General features: G+C 39.8%; 3 protein-coding genes across 5 annotated transcripts in view; 2 read left to right on the top strand and 1 right to left on the bottom strand.

The window, feature by feature from the left end:
- LOC132829573 (uncharacterized protein C11orf52 homolog) overlaps positions 1-11,751 on the top strand; it is a 30,029-nt gene extending 18,278 nt beyond the window's left edge. Inside the window, exons 2-4 of one of the 2 annotated variants that reach the window (XM_060846828.1) lie at positions 3,020-3,036; positions 7,195-7,232; positions 9,326-11,751. In XM_060846828.1, the coding sequence (XP_060702811.1) occupies positions 3,020-3,036; positions 7,195-7,232; positions 9,326-9,568 (298 nt within the window). In that variant the 3' untranslated portion in view covers positions 9,569-11,751. Of the gene's footprint in view, positions 1-3,019; positions 3,061-7,194; positions 7,233-9,325 lie in introns of both variants that reach the window. The other variant, XM_060846827.1, reaches the window with a different exon arrangement.
- Positions 1-24,113, bottom strand: part of cryabb (crystallin, alpha B, b) — a 117,504-nt gene that overhangs the window by 59,503 nt on the left and 33,888 nt on the right. The gene's annotated exons all lie outside the window — the stretch shown is intronic.
- Positions 20,995-24,113, top strand: part of LOC132829564 (dixin-like) — a 142,667-nt gene continuing 139,548 nt past the window's right edge. Inside the window, exons 1-2 of one of the 2 annotated variants that reach the window (XM_060846810.1) lie at positions 20,995-21,035; positions 21,349-21,459. The gene's annotated coding sequence lies outside the window, so the exon portion shown is untranslated. Of the gene's footprint in view, positions 21,036-21,216; positions 21,261-21,348; positions 21,460-24,113 lie in introns of those variants that run through there. The other variant, XM_060846811.1, reaches the window with a different exon arrangement.

The raw sequence follows: 24,113 nt of genomic DNA, 5'->3' as shown, positions 1-24,113 counted from the left end.
ATGTATTCTCAACCCCCATCTCATTATACAAAGTTTAGGACAAGTGACCAAAGTTCTGTGTCTAATCCTATCAATTAGAGATATATTTTTCCAAGTGTGATGCTGTCAGTAGTTACATCTTTGGTTGAGATGTTAAACTAAGGCCCTGTGTAACACCTTCCCTTGTATGTGGACATGTTTCCATTACACTTCTCTTTTATGGAAGTGCATGAGTATAGTCTTTGTCCTTATCCCTCAACCAACATTATTAGAAGAAGAATATCTGGTCATTATCATTAAGGGAGCTTCCTGTCTTTAAATTTGGCAGCTGTGTTTCCCACATCACAGCAGTATTTTTAAAAGTACTTCACTGATCACAAGGTGAATGAAATGTCCTGACGTTGTCTAATGTGCTCAAATACTTGCTCCCTTAACCGAATGCTCGATTTTACTCCTAAATACATACATACTGTTGTTTGAATAACAACATCTCATTTTGTAATATAATAGTCATTCCAACAAAAATGTTCTTGGCTTCCCCTACAGCATGTCAGTTCTTGGCCACCTTCTCCATTAGCCCCTCAACCTTTCATGTGTTTAGACAACTGATTTGGCATTGTAGCAATGTCTAGAGGGACTGCAAGATCTAATCTCGATGTGAATTTGCAGCAAGCTTAAATTTATCCGAGCAATTTACTGGACATCAGCCACAGTAAAAACAAGGCTGATGTAGCAGCAGCTTAAAACAACTTTGTTTGAGGAAGAAAAAATGAACCTGTCTTTATATTATAGTTTTTCATGTTTGCATGACATCCTAGAATTCTTGGGTGTTTTGAGAAGTATAGCCACAGTTGTAACGTGGTGAACATGCAGCAGAAGTTACCATAACTACAAGAAACGTTCTGAAAATACTCCGCAAACTTGGCAGTTGTGGAGAGAGGAACACAGTTAACATTTCGATGATCTATCAGAACTTCTGGGCTGCCTGTCTATCTCTGCTTTGACTTATACTTTTGAATTGTAGGTGGCAAGGAGACCTCTTTTGAAACTGGCAGAATCTTTTTAAATGCAGATTGGGTTCAAATTATGTAATTGGGCAACACATTAGGGAGGAAGTAACAGTGGTAATATCACTGACTTCTAATGCAGAGTTAAAAATCACATAACACCAGGATATAGTCCAACAGGTTTATTTGGAAGCACTAGGTTTCGGAGCACTGCTCCTTCATCAGGTGATTGTGGAGAAAGCAAGTGTTTCCAAATAAACCTGTTGGACTATAACCTGGTGGTGTGACTTTTAACTTTGTACACCCCAGTCCAACACCGGCATCTCCAAATCATTCTAATCCACAGTCTCAGACTCCGACTGTGTCCATATCACACCATAGCAGTTGGTGGAATTTAAATTCAAATTAATAGCAAGCCACTCATTTCAAAACTAATTAGTGATGGGCAAATGCTGGCTTTGCCTGTGATGCCCACATCCCATGGAAGAATAAATATTAACCCAAGACTGGGATGGAGAAATTGTCATGGCCTACTGCAGAAGTCATGACAATTTCTCCATCCCAGTGTAACTAATCCATGGTTGTATTTATGCTCTATTCCAACCTCCCCTTTCTAACATCTAAAAATCAGTCTAACTAGATATTCCATTTTTGCTCTCATGCTCAACTTTCTGTTCAAAATTCACTTCAACCACTCCGAGAGTTTCACATGCTTGGAGTGGTTGAAGTGAATTTTGAACAGAAAGGTGAGCATTTGAGCAAAAATGGAATATCTAGTTAGACTGATTTTTAGATGTTAGAAAGGGGAGGTTGGAATAGAGCATAAATACAACCATGGATTAGTTACACTGGCCTGTTTTTGTGCTGAATGTCCTCTAAATACAGTGTAATAAGTTGGAGTGCTTCTGAAGCAACAGAGGCTTGAGGACTTGCCCCTCCTCCAAAGACATTGGCCATAATTCCAATGATTGGAAAATCAAAGTATTGACTGTTTCTGGGCCCTGGGAAGATATCAATGTGCAAACTTACCACTCATTACAACGCCCCACCCTGCCACAACACAACCCACTAAAATGCAAGTAAAGTTACCACCAGTATATTTTATCACAGCAGAGTAGATGTTGGAAAGATATTTTCCCTGGTTGGACAAATTTCGATCCAGGGACATGGTCTCCGAATAAAGTTGGCCCATTAAGATTGAAAATGAAGAGGAATTTCTGGAGTGTAGTGCATCTTCAGAATTCGGTACCAGGGCTGCCTGTAGAGTCTTTCAGTGCATCCAGGACAGAAATTGATTAGAGGGGTATGGGGTTGGTATAAGAAATGGCATTTGGTCAGCCATTCGATAGACAAGATAGTGAAAGTGTTTGGTATGCTTACTTTTATTGGACAGTGCACTGAGGATTGGAGTTAAACCATTTTGTAGCTGTATGGGATGCTATCGGAAAGATGTTGTGAAACTTGAAAGCATTCAGAAAAGATTTACAAGGATGGTTCCAGGGTTGGAGGGTTTGAGTTACAGGGAGAGGTTGAATAGGCTGGGGCTATTTTTCCTGGAGCAGTAGAAGCTGAGGGGTGACATTTACAGAAATTATAAAATCATGAGGGGCATGGATAGGGTGAATAGCCGAGGTATTTTCTCCAGTGTATGGGAGTATAGGTTTAATGTGAAATCTTCTGCAAAAATTTAAAAGGGACTAAAGGGTGATTTACACAGAGGGTGGTATGTGTATTGAATGAGCTGCCAGAGGTGGTGGTGGAGGCTGGTACAATTAGAACATTTTAAAAAGCATCTGGATGGGTATATGAATAGGAAGGGTTGATGGGTATGGGCCAAATGCTGAGAAATTGGCATTATAGAGTATCTGGCATGGATGAGTTGGACCAAAGAATCTGTTTCTGTGCTTTATAACTCTGACTATATCTAATTGAATGGCCCACTTGTGCTTTCATTGCCTATGCTGTCTGCAAACTGAAGTAACCTTTTGAAGAATGCTTTAATGACAAACTAACTTATTGTTTTTCTTCAACAGGAAAAGTTCCAAAAAAGGTAAATCAAAAAAGAACAGTACAGGTGAGTGATTTGGAAAAGCAGTAACTGGTATGTTCTGTTACAAAAATAAAAACAAAATTCTGGAAACATTTAGTAGATATAGCAGCATTGTAAAGAGAAATAAGAATAATTCAGATTGATGACCTTTAGTCACCTATTATTGATTCTACAACTTTTGTAGTATTTCTTTATAATTCGTCTTCACCTCTTTTACTGCTGATAGTTGGCAATCTTATTGCCACCACGTTTCTAGGATTGTCGACCTGTTTCCAATGCTTTAAGGTGTGTGAGAATGTGCTGGGCTGATCTGTCATTCTGTCTAGCCAAACACTTTCCCTTTTGAACAGTACTTAGTCTCAGTTGGCTGAACGGCCAGTTTGTGATGCAGAGAGATGCCAACAGCATAAGTTCAGCTTCCTGCTGAAGTTACCATGAAGGACACTCCTCCTCAACTGCCCCGCTACCTGAGGTATGATGACCCTTGGGTTAGACCACCTTCACCAGTCATCTCTCTAAAGAGCAGCCCTATGGTCCCATGACTAAATGGTGACTTTAAACTTACATTGTTCAGGAAAGCTCCCTGGTATTCTGGTACAAAGTTTAAAAATCACACTCCACCAAGGTATACTTGTGTTGTGTTGGAAAAGCACAACAGGTCAGGCAGCATCCGAGGAGCAGGAAAATCAATGTTTCGGGCAAAAGCCCTTCATCAGGAATAGAGACAGGAAGCCTCTGGGTGGAGAGATAAATGGGAGGGGTTGGGGCTAGGGTGGGGGAAGGTACTGGAGAGTGCAATAGGTGGATGGAGGTGGGGGGGTAAAGGTAATGGGTTGGAGCGGAGAGTGACAGATATGTGGGAAGGAAGATGGGATGGGCCATGAGGATGGCGCTGAGCTGAAAGGTTGGAACTGAGGTAAGGATGGGGGGAGGGGAAATGAGGAAAGTGGTGAAATCCACATTCATGCCATGGGATTGAAGGGTCCCTTTTTAAATATTTGTATGAATATAAAGGGTATAAGTTTGAGAGAGGGTGGATATCACTCTCTCATATGCACACACTCTCCCAGACACTCAAAACCTCCCCCCGTGCACACATAAGGGTGAATGTATACTTGGAGAATTACATTTTATTTTGCTCAAACCGCATGAATCCATGTAAGATTCTGTAAATCTGAAGATTTTGATTAGAATCAGTCTGAACATTGTGGCACAGACAGTCTCACACCTTCAATGCATTACCTGGACTGACATGACACCAATTGTTAAGTTTACTTGAGAATGTAGCTTTAAAAAAGTTCTGGGATTTACATACGAAAAAACTGAAACCAACATCTTCATTCTAAAAGATGAGAGACTTAACAAACAATCCAGGTCTTTTTCAAAATATGATTTCAGTTATATCACACTAAACCTTTGCTATAAATTCTGTCTTATGATCTTATACTCCACAACCACCTGATGAAGGAGCAGCGCTTTGAAAGCTAGTGCTTCCAAATAAACCTGTTGGACTAAACCTGGTGTTGTGATTTTTAACTTTGTACACCCTAGTTCAACACTGGCTTCTCCAAATCATGGTATTCTGGTCAACATCTAACATTTTTCTTAAAACAAAGTAAATAGTCAGCAGGTCTGCCCGTATCTGTGGACATAGGAATAGAGTTCCTAGTTCAGACCTGCATCTTTCATTTGTCATAATGCAAGTTTTTTCTTTTAACTTTTTAAGTGTCATCCCTTGATCTAGCCATTAGATGTCACTGTGCATCAATTAGAAATGTTGGCATGTCCTTGTGTTGCTCAGCAGCACTACCAGATGGCTGCGGTTGAGTGCTACAACTATTTTAAGTCTAAATTATTTCTGTGCTGTGACAAGGGGAGATTTTGAAATCGAGAACAAAATGTCAGTTGTGTTGATTGGTTGCCGATTTTGTCTTAAAATGACACTAATAATGTGGGTTCAATTCTTGCACTGGCATAGGTTACCGTGAAGAACAGCCCTTTAATATTTGGTTTGATTTTATTATTGTCACATGTACCTAGGTACAGTGACAAGTTGTTTTTTGTTTCGCGTGTGATACCAGCAGATCATAAAGAGGTCACTGGGTGATTGATCAGAGTGAGGAATACAAAGTTGTGGTTGCGAAGGTGGTGTACAAAAAGCAGGATCAACATGAGATTTGAAATTTGACAGGTCCATTCATAAGTCTAATAACAGCAGGCAAGACACTGTTGTTGAACCTGTTGGTATGTGTGTATCTGTCTTATGGAAGAGGTTGGAAGAGATTACAACCAGGGTGGGAGGGGTCTTTGATGAAACAAAACCAGAAATAGTTGCAAAAGCTCAGCAGGTCTGGCAGCACGTGTGGAGAGAAATCCGTTAACGTTTTGGATCAAGTAACCCTTCCTCAGAATTCATGATGTTGGCTGTCTTTCTGAGGCAGTGAGAAATGTAAATGGAGTCAATGGATGGAATGCTGATTTGCTTGGTAGGCTGGGCTGAGTTCAGAATTCTCTGTAGTTTCTTACAGTCCTGGGCAGAGCAGTTTCTGTACCAAGCTGTGATGCATCCAGATGGAATGTTTTGCTTTGCCTGAGGTGTGGTGATCCTCTAATTAATCCTCCATCATTTATCCCTATCTGGTAGGATTATGACGACTTTACATTTTACTTTTATCTAATGTGATAAATGAAGGAGAATGGTTAATGTTTGTTCAATTCAAAAACCATCACTTCTAGTGTGCATTAAGTACTAAAAGAAAACAAACCATTATGGGTGAAAGAGTCACTGGACTTGAAATGTCAGTGTTTTCTCTCCACAGATGGTGTCAGACCTGTTGAGTTTCTCCAGCAATTTGTTTTTATTTGCACTAAGAACTCATTCATTCATAAAATGTGCTTGCTGAATGACTAATAGCGATGTTATTCATGCCTGAGGTTAGGAAGCTATATCCTGCCATGGTCATGCATCAGTGCTCCATCAATAACATTAAAGAGAACCCTGATTAGAAACACATCTTGTGAGCATTTATTTGTCAGATCTGAAGCATTTTCTTAGTTGGTGAATTAATTTGGTTATATTCTCGATTTATTTTCATTTGAAAGAAGTGTGGCACTACTTGTGCTTGAAAATAAAGCACTGCTCCCTAAGTGGCTTAGAGTTTAGACTTGTGCTTTGAGGCCCTGATATTGTATACAGTAATGTCCTTCCCTGTTAGCACAAAAAAATTGATTGGCAGGTTATTATCTGATTTCAGCTAATACATGGTGACACATTTTAAGACTGGGGAAAAAGCTCCAGTCTCCTCATTTGGGCAAAACTCTGTTTATAGCCTCAATAGAATTGAGGAGCCAAAGCTCCTGGTGAGGTTGGCCAAATGCCTGGTTTTGTACTGGACTGTCTAGATTTTAGCCGGTCTGACCACTTTCTGGTACAGGACTATTTTCCTGACCTGGTGCTTTGTGCCTTTTTTTTCTAATTTCCTCAACGAAGCATCAGCAGCAGTCTGTGCTAGTTTCTATTTTGCTGTTTCTGTCCCCTCTTTCACCCCCCCCCCCCAATCTTTGTCACATTTTTTCTTGCACTTGCACCCACACCCCACCATCAAAGTAACTGGGATGAAAGAAAACGTATTTTTTTAAAAAGTGAAAGATGGTGGTTACGTAATGGGAGGTGAAAGCACGACAGAAAATGCTGCTTTTTCACTTCAAAAGCAAATCTGTGTGGAATTTCTGGAAATGGATATCTCTGACTGAGGGGTCCAACCCACTCAGCTGTTGCCAGCTCAATGTTTTTCTATTAGTCTCTGCTGCTTGGGCCTCACCTTCAGTGTGAATACGAGTCACATGTTCAGTGCTGCAGGCCTTTCGTGCAATGGCTGTGCTATCCTGGTCTTTGTTTTTCAAAAACCCACCTGCCACTCCAATCTGGTCAGTGAATGCAGAGGCAGTCTACCAGCTGTGCTCTCCACTTCCCCTGTCTGTCTGGTAACTTTTTCAGCAGTCGGGAGCACCACTCACCTGAAGGTTTGGGGGCCTGGAAATGGTGCAGCCGCCTGAGAATTTTCTAACTGGGGAAAGTTTCAACTGTTAATCAAATTTTCAGTTTCTTAATTTTTTTTTTCAACCATGACACCAATTTGTTGGAATTCTTCTTTCTAGTTTCCGAGAAGAGGACAAGAGACAACAAGCATGTGCAGGTAATAACTGTGCAAAGTAGATTTAAAGATTGAAGTTATAAATGGTGAAGACATTATGTTTCACTTTTTGGCAGAAAGAGATTGCAAGTGTTAAATGGTGGAGGCACTTGGGAAAGTTTTCAAATGACACTGCACACTGATAAATGTTACAGCCTTTAAATAAACTCAAATAGTTCGCAGCCGTAGATATTTAGTTGATATTGGTCTACATACAATTGTAAGATCATAAGAAATAGGAGCAGGAGAAGGCTGTTTAATCCTTTGGCAGAGTTTCCGGACAGTCAGTCAGATTGTGGCCTCAACTCCCCTTTCCTCCTCCCATGATCCTCAATTCTTTGTTTTTTGTCAATCGATAGTCTGCCTAACACAGTCTTGAATATATTCAATTACTTAATGTGTACTACTCAATCAAAAGAATTCCAAACACTCCATGACCTTTGGAAAATAAATTCCTTCTCATCTGTCTTTAAATGAGAGACTCGTTATCTTTGAACTGAACCCTCTAGTTTTGGATTCCCTGACCAGGAAACATCATCTTAGCATCTACCCTGTCAAGCTGATTCAGAATCATCTGTTTTTAGCAAGATTACCCCTCATTCTTCCAATACCATGAGTATTAGTCCAACCATGCTCAACGTTCCCTCCCAGGATATGCCCATGATCCCTAGAATCCACCTAGTGAACCATTGATGTACTGGTTCCATTATAAAGATGCCTTTCCTTAAAGTGATCAAACTGCATCGAGTACTTTAATTGGTATAATGTCTAATGCTGTGAACAGTTGAAGTTAGACTTCCCTATTTTTATAGTCCCTCTGCTTTGCAATAAAAGCTGACATTTCATAACCTTGTCTATTAATTGCATGAATTATCTGTTCATACATACAGACTGTGATTTAAGTCTTAGTCCTAAAAGTTTAAGACTATTACTGTTTTTAGGTAACAATTTTTTAAAAAAAACATCTAGGTTACTTATGCAAGTTAGTTGGTACACATTTTAAAGTTTGAGTTTTTTTTTATTGTTTGGTTACTGACCGAGCAAGCTGAGCAAAACAAAGCTAAATCAAAAAGAGCATGGCAAAATAAGAACAATGTTTTACTTTTGTCTTGTGTCCGTAATCATCATATACCATAATTTGTCTGGTACAAGATGCTTGGGACCAACTTGCTTTGGTAAAATGCATAACTGCAAGTCTGTGAACCAGAAAACACCATTGATGGTTTAAAATAAAAGATAAGAAGTGTAAAAAAAAATTGACTTATTCAAATATTGTATCTTCTAAGTTGTACACCCAAAGTACAGTATTAAAATATTGCTTGGGTGGTCAAAATCTCCAGACAATTGTTTTCCAGATAATAAATTTGTATACTAGAGTCTGTATATTTTAGTAAGGTTACTTAGAAAACACTGACATTTGCTTTCTTACTAAATAATTTGAAGATAAATGATTGGAACAGCAAAAGACAGTAGCTGACCATAATCGGGGGAAAAAACAATGTAATGTTCGCTGGAACTAAGAGCAAATTGAGTTATTAAAAAATGGAAGAAATTACATTCATATTTATATTTACTGCACTTGTAGCATTTTAAATGAATTCTCTGGATTTTGCTTTCTGTTGTTTGGATGAACCAGCAATCAATTTCAGCAAAGTTCCACATACTGCATACAGGTGAATGATTAGTTAATGTGCTTTTGTGTGTAGTATTGGTGAAGAGCAGAATGTTGGCTAGGATATTGTGAAAACTCTGTTCCGATTTAAAAAAGACAGCTGTTATATTCAACTGAACTGGGCAGAGAGAGCACTGTTTTGATATCTCAGCCAAGGAAATGTACATCCAAAGATGCTCCTCCATCCTGAAGCATTAAGCTAGATTATTGTTCCTAATATCGTCCAGAGCTCATGAAATGATAAATGTGTTTTCCATAGATAAAATAAATATGGAGAAAGTCTTGTTTCCCAGACGCACCATATTGTAAAATCCAGAGCACAATTTTCTACCTATGGCAAATATCACAATAAGGCAAAAAATATTTTTTTTTTAACACAAGTATGGCTTTCAAGTTCCATATCACATTTTCTTTACTTCTACAGTCAAGGATACATGAAGATTCTCATCCCTATGATGAAGTAGCTCCTGACATACCATTATATGCTCAAGTTAATAAAAAGAGGCTGGAAGATGTCCATTATGCTGAAGTTCATGTCGTTCAACAGGGATCTCGAAGCACTCTCAAGCAAGTTAAGGCAAGACAGAAAGAAAACGCAACAGAGTATGCGACCATTAACTTCACTCCTGTGGTAAAATATGACAGAAAAAATGGGACTCTAGTATAATGCCAAACAAATTTTGTATGGCTTAAAACAAAATGGATCTTTTGTATTCATTTGAAAAGGACACTGTTAGCAGTTGCAAAATACAAAACTGGTTGTGACCTTGCCAAAATAATAATTTACCAATAAATTATGGATATTTTTATGGATGCTCATCTTAACCAAAATGGGCAAAAATTGCAAGTGTATTACTGTATCAATATTACAACACTCTCATGACACACCTTTTTTTCTTTGGCTCGTGATTAAAAGATGTCATTCTTAAAAATATGCTGCTTATAATGTGCCTTTTACATGACATATCACACTCAGAGTGAGGGGAAAAATCCCCTTTGGAAGTGTTTATACTTGTTAAACTATAGTGTGACTTTTAAAATGATTCCTCTTCAAGCCACTTTTCCCAATTGACCAACAGTCTATATTTAATAAAATAATTCAACTGTCTGGTATCTCCAAAGTAATAATTTAACTGAGATTACAGAACCATCGCGGGAGAGATGATTTGATATATATCCTAAATGTTAGATAGCAGATTAAAGGACTAAGTGCTAAGGTTTTAGCCTTTTCTTAATGTATATCAGTCTTGAACTAAAGTGGTTCCAGTTTCTTACAAGATTAAGGTACAGATTTTAAATTTTTGGCGGTTGAATGTAACTTCCGATTGAGCCCATTCACTACATGTAACTTTTCACAATTTAGCACTTGGTTATTGCTGAGTGAAATGGTCACTAATATAGAGTTTGGATAAAATTGTGTGGTAACATCTGAGGTTGGGTTCAAAGAATATTATTGAAAAGTTGGTTTTACATTGTTTCTAACTTCTATAAACGAAATGTGTACTGACTCTCGATACAACAACTGAAGGGAAATGTCCATTTTCCATCCTGTATCTTTCACCAGAGCGCACATCTCACTGATCTTGTATACCAGTCTCTCAGCTGATCATTGGCCTGGGTTGATATTACAACGTAAGGAATGTTCCGTTAAAGCTCGAAGCTTTCCTGTTCTCTTTCGCATGTGAAATGCCCAATGATATTAATATAAGCTTATTACACTAGTTGCATACACAGTAACTAGCAATGTAGACTATTTTGTAATATTGTGGATATATTAACAACTGTTCCATAAGAATGGACAAGTTCTGATTAGTGAACAAAAATATAAAGCCTTAATGAAGATTTCCAAAAAATGTTTTAGTACACTACAACCATCTTTATGTTCCTATCCTTGGTTAAGTGGCATTGAATCCTAAATTGAAAAAAAAAGTTATTCCACCCTTAAGTTTTGTTTGGGTATGCTGTGATGTGTACTAGGATAAATTTGCACTTGATTAAACCTTTATTTGATGAGTTACCTGAATATTTTGTAATGACTTGTATGCTTAAAGCACTTGATTGTGTACAGATATTGTAAATATATCAATTTTGAAAAGTACCATTATTATGTTTTTATTAGTTGTATGGGGAGGAATATTCAAAGGGTCGTGGTGGTCTTGGGGCCTGAGTGTGGGTACAGATTTGAAGATCTTTGCCCTGAAAGTCATCTCAGAATTCCAAAGCCTTTGGGACTGTTCTGTATTTTTAGCATTTTTGAGGTACGTGCTCCTTTGGTCTCAGCACTACACCAAACCTTGTCGTCCATGGTTGTTTTCAACCTCATGGCCTTCTGTGGAGCTCCTGCTTGAATTGGCAAAGCAGCAGCAGCCTCCAAAATGGCTGCTGCTGGATTTGGCACTACACTTCCCTCCTGCTCCATTTGGACATTAAATATTTTTTTAAAATGTGACATGGTAACAAGGTGTTGGGCCTAGAACTCACCTGAGTGCTGAAATTTTTCCGTCCCTGGCTGCTAAAGGTTGGCAGTAGTCAAATCAATTTTGAAGTGTTCAGATTGGAATACAAAATACGTGGTTTCTTTATTTTGTTTGTACAATGATGGAAAATATTTAAGTCTGATTTACTTCAATTATCACATGGAAGTTACTGCTGTTCTGGTGTAGAAATGTTTGATTATGAACTGGATTGATCAAAATATTCTTGTTACATTAACACAAATGCCCTCAAAATGGTCAAAGATTACACATGTGCACCATTGTAGGTATTCTACAAGAACCGTCTGTGTTCAATAAGGATAAAAATATTTGAATGAGGAGGCATTTGTACATCAGATTTTGTTTAAGATTAAAATGATCCGTATTAGTTGCAAATCTTAATTTCTTTTAATTTTTATATCACTTCAAGACACTGGGGGTGGGGGGGGGGGTGGTGGGTTGACAGAAGTTGTTTCATTTGGCTGGGAAATCTGAGACACAATTGCAGGATAAAGGGCTGATTTACTTAGGACTGAAATAAGAAGGCATTTCTTCAAAGTGTTGTGAATCTTCAAACTTCTCCAGTCCAGAGTGATATGGATAATCTGACTTATTCAAGACTGAACTAGTCAGATGTTTTTAGTCTCAAGTCAGCAGAAAAGTGGAAATATGGCCAAATGTTGACCATTTTGTACTAAACAATGAAGCAGGCTCAATGAACAATATAGCCTATTCTGCTCCACTATCTTGTGGAACAGAAAATAAATTACTAAATTAATTGGTTTAGTTGAGATTTGAACATTGGCCTCTCATTACTTCTGAGTAATGCCATGTGAATGCTTGGTCTGCAGCTTATTACCTCCAACTGAAAGACAGAAATTATCAACAATGCAGCTCTTTTCAGAAAGGTACCAAAGGACTATGAGTTCATTAGTGTTCATACTATTCCTTTAGACAGAGTAACCTAACTACTTACCTGAGTTGTAAGTATGGCTAATTCCTCATGGGTTGGGGGAAAAAAAAGGCAGGCTAGTGCTATCAGGAAGATATGCTTTGGGAACTGTCTGAATACCTGTAGTTCTGGTCTGGCTTAGGAAGGACCCTCTTTAAACTCTAACTGGCTAATGAATCCCCAGTCCTAGGCCATTAATATCAATCAGTTATGTGGACAAATTGCATTTACCTTTTGGAATTTGTTTTATGCATTGTCTTAGTTTATTACTTTTTATAATTTATTGAAAAGGGAAATAAAGAACATTTGTTGAATAACCTTTTAAATCCTCAAAGTGCCAGAGAGCGCCGTGCCCAACAGATTTTCTTTTGATCTTGTCACTGAAATAGTTATCACATTTATATTGTAGGAAGGTTAGATAAATGTAGGTACCACAAGTGAAAGCCCTACCAGAAAACACCATACTTAAGTATCAGTCTTAATTTGAAAAATTAAGGAGCTTGAAGGAATTTTGTTTTAAGAACTAGTTTAGTATCATTTTGTCGCAGTCCAGTGTTATGAAGTTGAGGGGGAACTGTACCTTTTAAGAGAATGAAAGCTGGCAAGTGTCTGAAGACGCAAAGTGTACTGAACATTTTTGAAGATGTAACATTTGAGCTGTAACTTAGATGCAGGAGTTGTTTTTGCAGCACTTTGAATTTAACCAATCAGTTTAAATTATGCCCCACGATACTAAAACCCAATCAAATTTGGTTTGTTGTCAAAACAGTAAAATTCAATGAAATGACCTAATGTTTTGGGGTATAAAATGCAGGCATTTTGGACAGTTAGCCAGAGAAAGAGCACCTTTTGTCATTGTCAGACAGACTGCCCAAAAACTCTCAAGATACACACATTTTTCTTAAGAAAAAGGTAACAGAAAACTGAAGATGACCCAGGGAGATCTATAGAGGATCGACACCACTGTCTAGTTTTTGTTTTGAAAATTGATTTACTGTAAATTTAACAGGGGTTTTAGCAGATCTCTATATTGTTATAGAGTGGGAGGCAGATAACAAATCTTTTAAGACAAAAGAGGCTTAATGTTCTGTTTTGGAGTTAAAGAAAAAATAACAATTGTATTCTTTTAAATAGTGAAATTTGGGTAGTTCTCTGTCACTCATACTTTAACATATTACAAGGTGAGGTGAGCTTTTCTGTGTTTGGTTTAATTAGCAGAAAGGTTTAACTTACAATCTAACTCTGATGTTACAACATATCTTACACTCAGAATAAGACACCACAGAAGGAAGCAATTCAGCTTTTTATGCTTGTCTTGGTTCTTTGATAGAGCTATATCCAATTAAACCCACCTCTCTTCTCTCTCTTGTATCTCTACTAATGTCTTTTTCAAGGATTGATTGATTCCTCTTTGAACGTTCCAACTTCACTTTCAAAAGAATGATGACATGGGTGCTGGTGGGAAAAATAAGCACTACCGCAGTTAGGTGGTAGTGTGGGTGTTTAAAAAAAAACAAAACAAATAAAAAAAAAACACGTGTCACAGGTTGAGAAATACAATTTTAAAAATGGTGCAGTTAGAGACATAGAGCTGTACAGCACGGAAACAGACCCTTTGGTCCAACTCATTCATGCTGACCAGATATCCCAACCTAATCTAATCCCACCTGACAGCACCTGGCCCATATCCATCCAAACCCTTCCTATTCATACACCCATCCAGATGCCTTTTAAATGTTGCAATTGTACTAACCTCCCCCACTTCCTCTGGCAGCTCATTCCATACACTTATCACCCTCTGTCCCTTAGGCCTCTTTTATATCTTTCCTTCCTCACTTTAAATCTACACCCTCTAGTCCTGAACTCCCCACCCCAGGGAAAAGACTCTCTATTTATTCTACCCATTCCCCTCATGATTTTGTAAACCTCTATAAGGTCACCCCTCAGACTCTGATGCTCCAGGGAAAACAACCCCAGCCTATTCAACCTATTCCTATAGCTCAAATTCTCCAACCCTGGCGACATCCTTGGAAATCTTTTCTGAAGCCTTTCACGTAGGAAGGAGACCAGAGTTGCACGCAATATTCCAAAAGTGGCCTAACCAATGTCCTGTACAGCCACAACTTGACCTTTCAACTGCTGTAGTGAATACTATGACCAATAAAGGAAAGCATATGAAATGCTGCCTTCACTATCCTATCTACCTGTGACTCTACTTTCAAGGAGCTATGAACCTGCACTATTAGTTGGGTTATCTGAAATACAAGGATTCAGGAGAGTAGTCAAACTGCTTTGTTTAAACGCATATATTGTGTTTTTGTCAACAGTTTTTAAATTAAACTGTCATTTGTGTAAATTTGAGATATTTGATTATTTGGTAGGTGTTTATCATGGGACAATACCAAGGCTGTAATATTGAAGACTCATTCTCCAGAACTAGCAATGCCCCTAACTAAGCTGTCATAGCATAGCCAGAATTTTGGCACCTACCTGGCAATGTTAGAAGCTGTCTAGCTGTGGTCTATGTAAAACTGAAGTCCCAATCAACTCTTAAATCATTAGCACAAAGATGCCCATATCATTCACAGTACTATCAAGTTGCACTGACTCAGCAATACTCTTTTCCTCTGTTTAGATTCTGCCAGCGTCACTGGCTTCATGTTGCATTACATGACATATGGAGTGCAGGTACCTCTGTCAAGCAATGACCATCTCTAACAGGAGAGAATCTAACCAATTCCTCCTTGATCTTCAACAACATCAGCATGGCTGAAACCTCAACGCTCAATATTCTGAGAGATACCGCTGATTAGAAATTGTACTTGATCCCACCTCTTCCCACCCCCGGCCCTAACACACACACACACACACAATTTTTTTTACATTAGATTAGATTACCTACAGTGTGAAAACAGGCCCTTCGGCCCAACAAGTCCACACTGTATATTATAAATTCTGGCTATTAGATCATATCATCACCTTCTGACTTTCTAATTTCTCTCCATCATTTGCTGTGCACATTTCAGGAGTGTGATGGAACACTCCCGAGGTGCCTGGATAAATGTAGCTCCAATAACACTAAGCTTGATATAAATCAGTACAAAGCAGCCTGCTTAACTGGTACTGCTATCCACCATCTTCTATATTCACAGTGGCAGCAGCGTGTAGCACCTATAAGAGGCTCTGTAACAACTCACCAAAACCTCCTTTGATAGCCCCTTCCAAACCCATGAATTCTATCATCCTGAAGAACATGATTAGCAGATGCATGGAGACACCACCACTTGCAAATTTCCCTCCAACCTCACTAACCATAACTGCAATTCTTTCACCATTGTTGGATCAACAATGCAATATATTCAAGCAATTTTAGAGAAGATTAAAATGTTAAGCTCTTGTATGAGGTCCAGTGGGAAATGGAAAAAATAACAAACAATCAAATTAACTTTGAAGATCTGCTGACTTGCCATCGTTACTGAGTTATTGATGTGGCATTACAAGCTTTCAAGGCATAAATTATAACATTCAAATACTTGGAATTGGTGAGCAGCGTGTCCCTGAAAGAGCCTAAAAAGCTGAAAGTATGCAATCACAATAATGCTGCTAAATGGAGAACATTCCACACCGGAATTAAATTGGGGACTTCTGCGTGAAACTACACCTTGAATCACGGAGCGTCTCCGCTTACATTTGCCGCTGACAGTCAGGGAGTGAAGCAGACTGTGATTAGACGAGCAGCAAGGAGGTGAGTGCTGAAGTTAGTGGTAATGCAGCTGGAGGATACTGGGGTGGGTGGAGAAAGAGCAACTACAAAGAGCTGGTATGGGAACAGCAGTTGCAATATGGGGGAAGAGGGGTTGCAAAGGAGACTGAGCAGTTCTATACATTTCAAGAAAAGAATAATAGATGCCATTCTAATGAACACTGTCAATTAGATAATAAGACCATAAGAATAAGAACAGAATTAGGCCATTCAGCTCATTGAGTTTGTTCCTCCATTTGATCATAGCTAATAGGTTTCTCAAACTCATTCTCCTGCCTTTTCCCTGTAACCCTTGATCCTCTTAATAATCAGGAACATTTATCTCTTTCTTAAATACAATCAGTGCCTTGGTCTACACAATGAGTTCCAAAGTCACCCCCTTCTAGCTGAAGAAATTCTTCCTAATCTCAGTTCTAGAGGATCATCCCTTCACCCTGAGGTGCACCCCACCCCCCCCACCCCCCAGTCCTAGTCTCTCCAACTAATAGAAACATCTCCACTCCATCCAGGCTGCACAACGTCCTGTCCCATCACCCTTCAAAACGCTCCTGAGTCCAGACTCCAAGACAATTCTTGCAAACCTTTGAATTTCTACAACACCAGCACATCTTTCCTTAGTTATGGGGCTCAAAATTGCTTATGATATTCCAAATAAGGCCTGATCAGAGCCTTATACAGCCTCAGCAGTAAATCTCAGCTCTTGTATTCTAGCCCTTTTAAAATGAATGCCAATGTATTTTGGCTTCCTAACCACCAATTGAATCTGCATGTTAACCATCCTGAACTAGGACCCCCAAATCCCCTTGCACTTCAGATTCATTTGAAATGAAATATTCTATGACTCTTAAGTTTATGAGACAAAAAAACCCAAAAGAACTGCAGATGCTGGAGATCAGAAACAAAAACAGGTATTGCTGGAAAAACTCAGCAGGTCTGGCAGCATCTGGGGAGAGAAATCAGTGTTAATGTTTTGAGTCCAGTGACCCTTTAGAACTGATGGTAACTAGGCAACGGTTGGTATTTATTCAGAAGGTAGGGTGGGGAAGGGAGAGGAATAAACAATAGGTGGAGATAGATCCCAAAGGGATAGCAAACAGACAAAGGAGTGCATAAAGGTCACTCCTTTATTGGGAGAATCAATAGCTGCTAATGGGGGTCTGTTAGTAACTGACAATGGGTTGATTGTGTTAGCAGCCTAGTGTGTAAGCTGGGACAAAGACATGGGAAAGGTGCTCAAGCCCTAAAATTGTTAAATTCAATATTAATTTGGGAAAGCTACAGAGTTCACAAGGAAAAATTGGGTGTTGTTCTTTCAGCTTGCGCTGAGCTTCACTGGAGCATTGCAACAAGTCTGAGACAGAGATCTTGACCAGGGAAGTAGCGTTTCCCCTCTCACCTTAAATCTATGCCCTCGAGTTATGGACTTCCCTATCATGTGAAAAAGACCTTGGCTATTCATCCTATTCATGTCCCTTATGATTTTATAGACCTCTATAAGGTCACCCCCACAGCCTCTGATGCCCCAGGCAAAATAGCTCCAGCCTCTCCCTCTAGCTCAAACCCTTCAAGCCCAGCAACATCCTTGTAAATATTTTCTGAACTCTTTCAAGTTTAACAACATCTTTCCTATAGCAGAGAGACCAGAATTGAATGCGGTATTCTAAAAGTGGCTTAATCAATATCCTGTACAACCGCAACACAACATCCCAACTCCTACATTCAATGCACAGACTGATAAAGACAAGCGTGCCAAATGCCTTTTCACCACTGTAACTTCCATCTGCAACACCACTGGCAAGGAACTATGCACCTGCACTCCGAAGTCCCTTTGTTTGGCAACACTCCCCAGGGCTCTACCATTGACTGTATAAGTCCTTCCCTAATTTGCCTTACCAAAATGCAACACCTCACATTTATTTAAATTAAACTCCCATCAGCCACTCCTCAGCTTACTGGCCCATCTGTACTCAGATAACCTTCTTCATGTCCATTGCACCACCAATTTTGGTGTCATCTGCAAACTTACTTATTATACCTCCTATATTCAAATACAAATCATTTTATAAATGACGAAAAGTAGTGAACCCAGCACCGATCCTTGCAGCACACCTCAGATCACAGCCCTCCAGTTCAAAAAAACCCTCGCTCTCCTACTTCCAAGCCAATTTTGTATCCAATTGGTTAGATCCCCCTGGAGTCCATGTGATCTTAACTTGCTAACCAGTCTATCATGCAAAACCTTGTCAAATGTCTTGCTGAAGTCCATATAGATGTCTACTGCTCTGCATTCATTAATCTTCTTTGTCACTTCTTCAAAATACCTTCTATTAGGAGTCTGGACATGCTACCAGGGGTGGTGGCGTCAGCAAATATTTTAGGGACATTTAAGGAAATTTTAGATAATCACATGAATATGCAAGAAATGGGGAAAATTTGGACCAAGGGCAGGCAGAAGGGATTAGTTTAATTTGGAATCATGTTTGGGCTGAAGACCTGTTCCTATGGTGTACAGTTCTATGTTCTTTATTAATAGGATTGTGGAGTACAAGAGCAAAGACATGATGTTGAATTTGTACAAGAAATTTGTTAGACCTCAGCTGGAGTATTGTGTGTAGTTGTGGTTACCACATTACAGTAAAGATGTGAATACATTGGAGAGATTGCAGAAGCGATTTACAAGAATAGTTTCAGTAATGAGAAACTTCACTTATGAAGATAGATTGAAGATAAGAACATGATTAGCAAAGGTTTGGAGGGATATGGGTCAGGAGTAGGCAGATGGGACTCGTTTGGTTTGGGATTATGTTTGGCATGAACTGGTTGGACCAAAGGGTCTGTTTCAGTGCTGTATTATTCTATGTCTCTAAGCTGGGACTGTTCTCCTCGAAGAGAGGGAGGCTAAGAAAAGATTTTATAGAAGTTTGCAAAATAAAGAGAGAAGCTCTTCCTGCTTGTAAAAGGCATTAAAAGGAGAGGGCACAGATTTAAAGTGAAGCAAGAAAATGTCTTCTCACTTAGTAGGTAGGGGTCGACTGGATGGCTTGTGTATGATGCCAAATGCATGGGTTCAATTCCAGTACCATCTGAGTTTATCATTAAGAGTCCTCCTTCTAAACCTTGCTCCCTTTCTGAGTTTTGGTGGCCCTCAGAGTGAGCCACCACCAGTTGTCTCTCTCTAATGAGAAAGCAGCTCTATGATCTGGTAAAATATGGCAACTTCATTTTTTAAAGTTAGTTAGGTCAGGAGGTGGAGGAAATTTCAATTAGGGCGTTGGGTGGGGGTGACATTGGATGATTATTTGGATAGAAATGGTGGGAAAGGATTTGGGGGAAAGGCAGCAGATTGGCACTGGGTAACAATGCTCGTTGGAAGAGCAGAAGCAGTCACGACAGCCTTCCCCTCAGCCACTGTGGCCCTTTTGGAGTCCTGCCTGCTTTAATGTGTGTTAAGGCTGTTTGCATTGATGATCTCACTCGCATAACAATCAACAGACAAGAGTGTTCCCTCCCTGTTGGGGAACACTTCAGTGGTCATTCTACCTCAGACCTTCGGGTGACCATCTTCCAAGGTGGACTTCGGGACAGGCAGCAGCAAAAAGTGGCCGAGCAGAGACTGATAGCTAAGTTTCGTGCCCATAGGGAGGGCCTGTACGGGGACCTTAAGTTCTTTTAGATTACTTATTGTGTGGAAGCAGGCCATTTGGCCCAACAAGTCCACACTGACCCTCCGAAAAGCAACCCACCCAGACCCATTCCCCTATACTTACCCTTTCACCTAACACTATAGGCAATTTAGCATGGCCAATTCACCTAACCTGTGCATTTTTGGACTGTGGGAGGAAACCGTAGACCCGGAGGAAATCCACGCAGACACGGGGAGAATGTGCAAACTCCACAGACAGTGAATTGAACCTGGGTCTCTGGCACTGTGAGGCAGCAGTGCTAACCACTGTGCCACCGTGCTGCCCACTACAGGTGACCACCATTGCACTATATACACACGCAGACACACACACACTCTCACAGACTTAGACACTTTACACTCACATATACACTCCCTCTCACACTCACAACCCCTCACCCCAGACACACACACACATACACATTTGTGGGTTGAATTTGTACTTGCAGAGTTACATTGTACTTTGCTGAAAAACTGCATGAATCCATGTAAGACTCTGTTAACTCACTTTTTAGATTAGAATCAGCCTAAACAGACAGGGTACACAGGGGGCATCTTATCTGGGCTGACACCAATTATTCCAGTTAACCTGAGAATGTAACTTTGAAAAAAGGTTTTGTGCTTTACATATGAAAGAAGTGAAACTAGCATGGTCATTCTAACAGATGAGAGACTTAACAAACAATCAAGGTATTTTTAAATGTATAATTTCAGTTACATCACACTGTTAACTTTTGCTATAAATTCTGCCTTACAATTGTGTCCTCCACAAACATCTGATGAAGGAGCAGCGCTCAGAAAGCTAGTGCTTCCAATTAAACCTGTTGGACTATAACCTGGTGTTGTGTGACTTTTAACTTTCGGAGTCCCGCCTGCAGACAAAAAGGACGCCGACTGCGCACGCGCGTTAAGGCAGTTTGCGTTAACGGTCTCTCTCGCCGAGGGTTGGTGGGGGAGGGGAGGGAGAGAGGGCACTGCGCCTGCGCCTCTCCGTCGCTCGCGGCGGCCGTTGAGGCGCAGGCGCGCGTGCGCAGTCAGCGGGTTTTTTTCCCCCCACGATGCTCAACGCCGGAGTCGCCATGGTAACGGGCACGCCGGGTGTGGTGGGGATGGGACACAGATACCACATTGAGCAAATTCCGCTTTTTCTTCAAAAAGAAGTCAAAACAAAACACACACACACACACCCCCAACCCTCGGTTACATGTATTCAGTGGCTTCTGACGAATACGGTGGGAAGCTCCGGGGATCTTATTTTTTAATGTGAGTGGCCAAATCTTTTGAATTTACATCGAGTGTGAATCAAACCCGTCCAGTGGGCCAGCTGCTAGGGAAGGATGGGAGCTTTCTGATGTTTGCTCACATTTCTCACTTCAAAAACAAAACCTGATAACCAGACGGAAACAGATCTGAAAATAGCATTTTATAGTTTCCTTGCAATCGCAAGTAAACTGGCTCTCAACACCCACAACCTAGTGGCTGGAGAGGGTGATAGTTAATTGCATTTTATTTATTTAGGTCTTGGTTTTTGGGTGCTGAAGGAACACCGATGTACCGTGGTCTTTTTTTTTTGCAGCGCAGTGGAGTGTGATTGAAATAAGTCCCAACATTTGCAGCCGTGCTTTGTGAGCCTTGAAGCTCGGAATGAATCGCTAACTCTGTTTCTCTGTAGATGCTGCCAGATCTGGTGAGTTTAGATCAGAATGTTGCTGGAAGATCTGCTGAGTTACTCCAGTATTTTGTTATATTGTTTTGTTTATATTTCAGATCTCTACAATCCGCATAATTTTCTTTCTATTGTTATGCTTTAATGAGAAACTGGTGAATATTTGTGTGGCAGTAATTGAATAAATGGTATTTTCTCACCAATACAATTACATTAATTTTTTTAAGGTTAGGTTGCGATTTCACGTTGACGCTGGTCATTGAAGTATCCAGTCTGGGTGGGTAAGAACGAGCTTTGACAGTGAGTACCAGTCAGGCAACAGATTATTTAACCGTGGATAGTTGCCTGCAAAGGAACATTGGTTTAAAATATCAGTACAACGCATCTGATTTTTTTTAACTCTCCCTTTTAACTAAGAATTCTGTTACTTTTTCATGGTTTCACTGTTGCTCTGGCAGAAACTAAACTAGCATAGGCTGAGCATTGAATTTCGTCTATTGAATTTAGCTGCTTGGGTTCAATAATGGAATCTTTAATACTTGAAAAAAAATTCCAATGTCTTTTTCCTTGTCCCAATCAATTGTGAGGACAGCTTATTGGTAAAATACTTTTTCAGAGTGAATGATTTATTTAAATGGTGGTTTATGTATTTAAAATTTAAAAATGAGTTAGCGATTTTTGAGCAGATTTGTGGCTCAGGTTGATGATACATATGTAGGTTTGCTTGCTGAGCTGGAAGGTTTCTGAAACGTCTGAAAACAAACCTTGCAGCTCATCGAACTAACTTACATAATTAAATAGTAAGTGTTAAGAGCTCTTAAGACTGGTGAGCATACTTCCCCTTTACACAGCCTTGCAATGACTAGCTGCTTTAAACATTTTTTTAAGTTTCAGGAAATGGCAATTCTGTCTTTTATTATATGACAATTCTGCCTTTTATATTATAATAGATCTGATTTCTCAAAATATGGAATCACATGTTCTCAGATAAATAGAGTCATAGAGATTATACAGCATGGAAACAGACCCTTTGGTCCAACTTGTCCATCACAACCAGATATCCTAACTTAATCTAGTCCCGTTCGCCAGCACTTGGACCATATCCCTCTAAACCCTTCCGATTCACATACACATCCAGATGCCTTTGTGTGCAGTAATTGTGCCAGCCTCCACCGCTTCCTCTGGCAGTTCATTCCATATATGCACCACCCTCTGTGTGAAAATGTTGCCCCTTAGGTCACTTTTATATCTTTCCCCTCTCACCCTAAATCTATGCTCTCTAGTTCTGGACTCCCTCACCCTAGGGAACAGTGCATGTCTATTTATTCTATCCATGCCCCTCATGATTTTATAAACCTTTATAAGATCACCTCTCAGCCTCCAATACACCAGGGAAAACCGCCCCAATCTATGCAGCGTCTCCCTTTTGATCAAATCCTCCAACCCTGGCAACATCCTTGTAAATCTTTTCTGAACTCTTCCAAGTTTCACAACATCCTTGCAATAGGAAGACCAGAATTACACACAATATTCCAAAAGTGGCCCAACCAATGTTCTGTACAGCCGCAGCATGACCTCCTAACTCCTATACTCAACGCTCTGACCTATGAAGGAAAGCATACCAAAAGCCTTCTTCACTATCCTATCTACCTGCGACTCCACTTTCAAGGAGCTATGAACCTGCACTCCAAGATCTCTTTGTTCAGCAACACTCCCCAGGACCTTACCATTAAGTGTATAAGTCCTGCTCTGATTTGGTTTTCCAAAATGCAGTACCTCGCATTTATCTAAATTAAAGCCCATCTGCCACTCCTCAGCCCACTGGCCCATCTGATCAAGACTGGTGCATTGTTCTCTAGAGCTTTGAGCAAGTTCCCACAGTTTACAATGAGATTAATACTTTGAAAGGTTTCTGTCATCCTGCACAAATGTATATTAAAATTCTGATCCTGAGGAATGTTGAAAAGCATTAGTTAATTGTAACTTCTATTAATTATACTGTTTACCTGGATAGAAAAAATGCCACTTGTGTTTATATAGTTCATGAGAAGATGAACTGTGGCAGGGGTGGAAACAGGCATTATTGTAAAGGTGAAAGGAAGCATTCTTTTTGATGGACAGAATGTGGGGCCAGATGCCTAGCTCATGGTCAAATAGGATGCAAAGATTCCACATAGTTTGGTTCAATTTAATCAGGAGAAGGTGGAATTGGTTGCATGAGAACAGCATCTGATATGAAGGCTGAAAACAATGACTTTTCCCTTACCATTATTAAATTGAAGAGAGTTGTGGCTCATTCAGGTCCGCATTTGACAGCATCAAAGCAACTAAGAGAAGTACTAATGGGATTAAGCTGGATGTCATCAGCATGTGTGTTCTGATGTCATCTCTTTGAATGTTGCTTCTTGAGGGGCAGCATGTAGATAAGAACAAGGAAATGCAAAATCAGCCAAGTATTGGAAGGTCACATGACATATTGTTGCGAATTGACAAGAGATACCATTTCAGGAGTTTCTATTGGTTGCAACTCATTAGCCAATCCCATTCAAATGGAGTGTAGAGGTTCAGCGTAGGAGGTGGACAATGGTATGATCAACCGTATTAAAATATGCATACAGGTCAGAAAGGAAGAAGAAATTTAATATTTCATGGTCATGGTCACAGTTAATCACATT

The sequence above is a fragment of the Hemiscyllium ocellatum genome, chromosome 29 (assembly GCF_020745735.1).
Source record: "Hemiscyllium ocellatum isolate sHemOce1 chromosome 29, sHemOce1.pat.X.cur, whole genome shotgun sequence".
In the NCBI taxonomy this organism is placed as follows: Eukaryota; Metazoa; Chordata; class Chondrichthyes; order Orectolobiformes; family Hemiscylliidae; genus Hemiscyllium; species Hemiscyllium ocellatum.
Note: the sequence above shows the minus strand (reverse complement) of the source record. Positions and strands in the feature narration are given on the sequence as shown.